At 52.7% G+C, this 6,580-nt stretch overlaps 1 protein-coding gene across 1 annotated transcript in view; it reads right to left on the bottom strand.

Annotated features, from left to right (window-relative positions):
• Positions 1–4,260: 4,260 nt before the first annotated feature.
• PYCARD (PYD and CARD domain containing) overlaps positions 4,261–6,580 on the bottom strand; it is a 45,302-nt gene continuing 42,982 nt past the window's right edge. Inside the window, exon 19 of the mRNA XM_089778923.1 lies at positions 4,261–6,118. Within this exon, the coding sequence (XP_089635049.1) occupies positions 5,862–6,118 (257 nt within the window). The 3' untranslated portion in view covers positions 4,261–5,861. The remainder of the gene's footprint in view (positions 6,119–6,580) is intronic.

The raw sequence follows: 6,580 nt of genomic DNA, 5'->3' as shown, positions 1-6,580 counted from the left end.
CACGAGGTGACAAATAAAGAGGATCCGGGGAAAAGATTCTCACTAAATATAGCTATTTTTGGTCAAATATGAGAAAAAATATATACACCCCTAGCTGCACAAATACTCCTTCCCAATTCTTACCTTCACTACTGGTTCATTATAGATAGGCAAGAGGCCAGGGGTGAAAAAAAAAAAGATTATCGGACTTGTATAATCTTCTGGGTTATTTTGAAAGAAGGGCTTTGTTCAAAATGACCACATCTACACAGCGTTTTTTATCTCAAAATAGGGTATTTCGAAATAGCGGCCAGTTGCGATTATGCAAATGAAGCGCAGGGAATTCAAATCCGTGCTTCATTTGCAATTTCACTCGGCTGCATTTGCATTCCTCTCGTGAAAGAGGAGTAGAGATGCAGCCGTGTTAGTCTGGTCTAGCTGAAACAAAAGGTAGGACTGTGTAGCACTTTAAAGACTAACAAGATGGTTCATTCTTCCACAATTTGATCTGGGGAAGTGGGTCTGGCCCACGAAAGCTCATCACCTAAGTAACCATCTTGTTCGTCTTTAAAGTGCTACATTGTCCTACCTTTTGTTTTTGAAAGAGGAATGCAGTGTAAAAAAACCCTTGGGCTGGGTCTACACTGGCATGATTTTGCACAAAAGCGGCTGCTTTTGCGATAAATCTTGCTGCCTGTCTACACTGGCCACGAGTATTTGCGCAAGAACACTGACGTTGTAATGTACAAAATCAGTGCTATTTGCGCAAATACTCTGACGCTCTCGCTCAGGGATAAGCCCTCTTGCACGAGTATTCTTGCGCAAGAGGCCAGCGTAGATAGCAACGTTAATTTCTTGCGCAAGAAAGCCCGATGGCTAAAATGGCCATCGGAGCTTTCTTGGACATGAGAGCGTCTACACTTCACTGGCGCAAAAGAGCGTCTACACATCTTTTGCGCAAAAGCACGTGCCAGTGTAGACGCTCTCTTGCGCAAATACTTTTAACGGAAAAACTTTTCTGTTAAAAGTATTTGCGGAAAATCATGCCAGTGTAGACACAGTCATGAAGTCTCTTCCAGACCCACCTTACTATGAATCTGTAATTGCACTTAAAAACATGTTTTAGTTTTGTGGTTCAAAACAACTTCTCTGTGATATCTTTTTAAAAACATTTTTGATTTAAAAAATGGGTGACACTGAAATGTAATGTTTCTATCTTGTCAAAATTGTGCTAGTTCTCCCAGCATGAAGGTTTCTCTCCGATTTTCCACATTGCCACATTTCATTTTTTGTTTGATCTGAATTCCTCCCCCCCCCAACCCAACTTTTCAGAATTCCCTGGGAACTGAAACGTCCCCTATTCACTTCCAAACATAATAAATACTACAGATGAAAAGTAAACAGGGATGTAAAAATACAGCATCCTGAAAATAAACCGAAAGAAGAATGAATACATCAAAAAGTCTCAAAATCAAATAACTCCCCAAATGCAAAACAAACAAATGCCCACTCCTGTGAAGTAGCCTGCATTGCTAGAGCTTTCCTCTTGTGTACTCCAGGTATATCTACAGTGTGAGTTGTGGGTGAAACTCAGATGTTGTTTTATTTGGGGCAGGGGGGAAGAGTTAGGCGTTACAAGGTGTCCCAGGCCATGAATGTTGCAGATCCAGAGAGTCCCAGATCAGAAAGGTTCAGAAAAGGGCAACAAAAATAATGAAAGGTTTGGAACAGGTGCCATCTGAAGCGAGATTAAAAAGACTGGGACTTTCCATCTTAGAAAAGAGGAGACTAAGTGAGGATAGGATAGAGGTCTATGAAATCACAACAGGTATGGAGTAAATGAATAAGTGTGACGGCGCGTTGGGGGTCCCCCGTCTCCTGCACCCCGAAATGGCACAAACAGACTGCACCAGCCGGTGGAATAGAGGAAGTTTATTCCCTCTCCAGGACACAGCACAGCACAGATGTAATCTGGTCACAGAGCTGGGCTAGGATGCCTCAGGCCCCCTTGAGATGGGGGAGACCGGGCCCCTAAACTCCAGCCCCTTTCCCTAGGCTGTCTCCTCCATGCTCCCAGACAGCCACCCACTAACTCTCTTCCCGCCCTGCCCCCCATCCAGGGCAGCATCCACCTTCCTTTGTTCCTCTCCATGGGGGGTGTCTGGCCATACTGGTTTGCATAGTGACTCATCCTGTTTTGCTGGGTCGTGGTACCCACGGCAGCCAGTGGGGGTTACCCCAGAGCCAGCAGCATAGAAACCAGCCAGGTACCCCCACTACGTCACAATAAGGAATAATTATTTACTTGTTTCCATAACATAAGAACGAAGGGTCACCAAATGAAATGAATAGGCAGCAGGTATGAAACAAACAAAAGGCCGTTTTTCTTCACGTAGTACATAGTTCACCTGTGGAACTCCTTGCCAGAGGATATTGTGAAGATCAAGATTCTAACAAGGTTCAAAAGAGAAATAGATACCTTCCTGGAGGTTAGGTCCATCAATGGCTATTAGCCAGGATTGGTAGGAATGGTGTCCCCGGCCTCTGTTTGTCAGGAGTGGAAATGGATGACAGGAGAGGATCATGTGATAATTCCCTGTTCATTTCACTCCCTTTGGGGCCTCTAGCATTGGCTACTGGTGGCAGACAGGCCACTGGGCTAGATGGCCCTTTGGTCTGACCCAGTCTGGCCGCTCTTATGTTCTAATGTAACCTTAGTTATTCCAAAGTAAGTGTGTGCCATAGATCTGGCCCGAGTGCACACTCCAGGCTAGGGGTGTGATTCCCAGCTTGCCCAGCCATACGCTAGCTCCCCTCTAGCTAGCGAGAGAGTAAAGAGCCAGCGAGCCTTGGCCAACAGGGACCTGGCTAAGTGAGTGCCAATGGGGGTAGTGGGTGCAGAGTCGTAACTAGCTAATTTGGCGCCTGAGGCAAGACGTGGGGGCGCTGAGGTGACGCGACGCACGAGCGAAGACAGCGCAGTCGCTGTGTTTTCTGCGCCCCTCAGCCATGCGCCTCCCTCGCCTCACCCTGGCGGGTGTGTGCTGAGCTGTGCTGCTGCCGCGCCACGGAGTAGAACTTCCCGCCCTGGACAGGACGTTCCGACCTTGCGGGAGAGGGATCGTGTAGGTACCACACGCTGTGATCTGCCTCTCCGGGCGAGGGAGGGGCACAGGTAGGGGAGTCCCGGTGGGGGCATCTTCCCTCATGGGGTGCAGCTCTTCCTGCGCCACCTACTGTGGGGAGCAGCCAGCAACCCCAGGAGCACGCCCTCCCAGAAACCACTTCCACCTGCGCCTCCCGCTTCATTTCCCTGCCTGGCGGGTCTTCCCTTCAGGCCCCGAAGGGGCAGCTCTCCTTGTGCTTGGTGCGGAGGAAGGGGAGCCGGGTATCATGTGAGCCACTGCTTAACCCCGGCTGCCACCCACGCTGGTCCTCTTCTCTGCACGTGCTCTTCAACCTAACGCCTCTGAACCCTGCCATTCGTCCAGGCCACCCAGCCAGACCCACCACCCATCAGACCATCAACCCACCCCGTCTGTCCAGGCCACCGGCCAATTCACCACCCCACCCATGCCACCCACCCCGTCTGTCCAGGCCACCTACCAATTCACCCCTCACCCATGCCACCCACCCCGTCTGTCCAGGCCACCGGCCAATTCACCCCTCACCCATGCCACCCACCCCGTCTGTCCATGCCACCCACCCCGTCTGTCCATGCCACCCACCCCATCTGTCCATGCCACCTACCAATTCACCCCTAACCCATGCCACCCACCCCGTCTGTCCAGGCCACCCACCAATTCACCCCCTCACCCATGCCACCCACCCCGTCTGTCCAGGCCACCCACCAATTCACCCCTTACCCATGCCACCCACCCTGTCTGTCCATGCCACCTACCAATTCACCCCCTCACCCATGCCACCCACCCCGTCTATGCCACCTACCAATTCACCCCCACCCATGCCACCCACCCCGTCTATGCCACCTACCAATTCACCCCCACCCATGCCACCCACCCCGTCTGTCCATGCCACCTACCAATGCACCCCCTTCCCATCCAGACTGTTCATACCACCCACCAATTCACCCCCCATCCATGCCACCTGGCCAGTCTGTCCATGCCACCCACCAATTCACCCCCCACCCATGCCATCTGTCCTCCTCAGCCATCCATTTCATCCAGGCACCCCCATCCATCTCCACTCTCCTCTCACCTAAGGGCTCTTTGACTGAAAAGCCAGGGGGCACAGAGCAGAAAGTGCATCATCTCTCTTAGCCCGGGTCACCTTCCAGCTTTATTTGTGGCCGTCATTCCTAAGTTTCCATTTGATAACAAAATACACGTTCAGCAGCTTCAGCGGGGAGCCGAGTTTGTCTGTACGGGATCCATTTTAAAAACAACAAATGGCCGGCTAGCACTTTATAGACGAACAAAACATGTCGATGGGATCATGGGATTTCGTGGGTCCTTGAATGCTCATGATACGAAATACACAGACATGGTTTTAAAAAAATACTTTGGGGGAAACCATCTTTGTCCATGTTACAAGGAGGAGGGAGAAAACTGGTTCTCCTGACCCCTAAGGACAGAAGAAGCAGCACTGGGCTTAAACTGCAGCAAGGGAGGTTGAGGTTGGACAAGAGGAAAAACTTCTTACTTGGGTGGTTAAGCACTGCAATAAGTTGCCTAGGGAGGTTGTGGAATCTCTACCCCTGGAGATATGTAAGAGCAGGGTAGACAGACACCTGTCAGGGATGATCTAGACGGTGCTTGGTCCAGCCATGAGGGCAGGGGACGGGACTTGATGACCTCTTGATGTCTCTTCCAGTCCTACGATTCTAACCCCCCTTCTCCATCCCCAAACAAAACCAAACCGAAACCACCGCTACAGGAGACAGGCCCGGAGTTCTTGGCGGCCGGCAGGGAAGGCGGGAGGACAAAGGCAGAGCCTTGGAGGGAATTGTAAGATTGAATTTGGTCCAGCCCAGCCACCCTTGACAAGGCCGCTTTCCTGAGCTCACTGGAAACAGAGAGGCTACGTGCACACCTCAGCTCACGTCAGCGTAAGTTATGTCGCGCAGGGGTGTGAACAACACCCCACCCCCGAGGGACATAAGTTACAGTGACCTAAGCGCCGGTGTGGACAGCGCCATGCGGGGCTGGAGTACTTAGGCGGACGGGAGGGCTCTCTTCTGTCTGCTCAGAGTGCCGGCAGCCGCAAGCTCTGTAGCATAGCCTCGGTCGCAGGGAGGCGCAGGGACGGGCTGTAGAGGCACATGGGGAAGTACATGATGGATGGGATGCTGTTTGGCCTTTCAGCCCCTTGGAGCTCTGCTCCGTTCCCCATGGGGCAGAGAGCTCCTCTGGTATCTCGTCCATCAGGTACGGCCCTTATTTCCTTTAGGGTATGTCCACACGGCAATGAAAAACTCACAGCTGGCCCATGTCAGCTACCGCCGGCTCACAGGCCTTGGGCTCAGGGGCCGTGCAACCTTGTTGTAGGAGTTTGGGTTCGGTTGGGCCCGGGCTGTGGGACCCCATGCGGGGGAGGGTATGGGCTCCTCCTAAGCCCACACGTCGATGGTGCAGTGAAACACCCCCTCGGTTTGAACCTTGCGAGCCTGAGTCAGGTGATACGGGCCGGCCACAGGTGTTTAGCTGCAGTGTGGACATACCGTAGAGACCCCTCAATGCTGCCTCCCATCACCGGCTCAGCCACTCCGCCAAAGAGCTCTGGCACGAGGGCTCCTGCCCCGCAGCAACGTAGACAAAGGGATGAAAGCACCATGCCCAGAAAGCCACCTGGAATGCGGGAGGCAGGGTCTCTTGCCCCCGGAACGGCTGCACGTTCACAGGGAACGTAACGTCTTGGAGGCCCTAGTTCCCCTCAAGTTCTTCAATGAGGAACCTATTCTTGTCTTTCAGGGCTTTATACAAGCGGTCCTTGCAGTCTTTATTCCAGGCCTTCATTAGCTCATAGAGCTTCCGCATCTTCTCCTGGCTGGTCGTCCCGGACCGGACAGTGTCGTACTGCTCGTCGCTCAGAACGACCCCGTGGAGAACGTCCAGGATGGGCTCCACAGGGGTGGTACGTTGAATCAGCTGCTCTCGGTGCCGCTCGACAAAATGTTGCTCTGGGGAGGCAACGCACAGAGAGAGCAATGAGCAGCTGGCTGCACATGTCTGTTTCGTAATCTAACCCGGGGGACCGGGGTGAGGCGTGACAGCTGGTTAACAACCACACAACACTGTTGCTGCCATGGGCGGACACCACAAGTGAGGCCGTGCCCGGGGGGGTTGGTGGTGGGAGGGAGTGAATCGGGACCTTCTTGATTTTTTACGTCAGGAAGCAAAGGCTCGTGCGTCAAGGCTCAGCTCTCTTAGCCACCATTATCACTCCTCCACCTGCCACCCGGCCACCAGCAGAACCGAGCACCACTCGGCTTCCACTGCACTGGGGATCAACGCTGCTGCAATCGATCCACCAGCCATCGATTGATCATGTCTGCTACGAACTGACACATCGGTCTCCAATCGCTCTCATGTCAATGTTGGGATTCTGACATTGACACCCCGAATTACAGGCGGAGCCTGGA

Source organism: Pelodiscus sinensis, chromosome 5, assembly GCF_052426305.1.
Source record: "Pelodiscus sinensis isolate ZL-2025 chromosome 5, ASM5242630v1, whole genome shotgun sequence".
Taxonomy (NCBI): Eukaryota; Metazoa; Chordata; order Testudines; family Trionychidae; genus Pelodiscus; species Pelodiscus sinensis.
The sequence above is the reverse complement of the archived record's forward strand: the minus strand, read 5'-3'. Positions and strand labels throughout refer to the sequence as shown.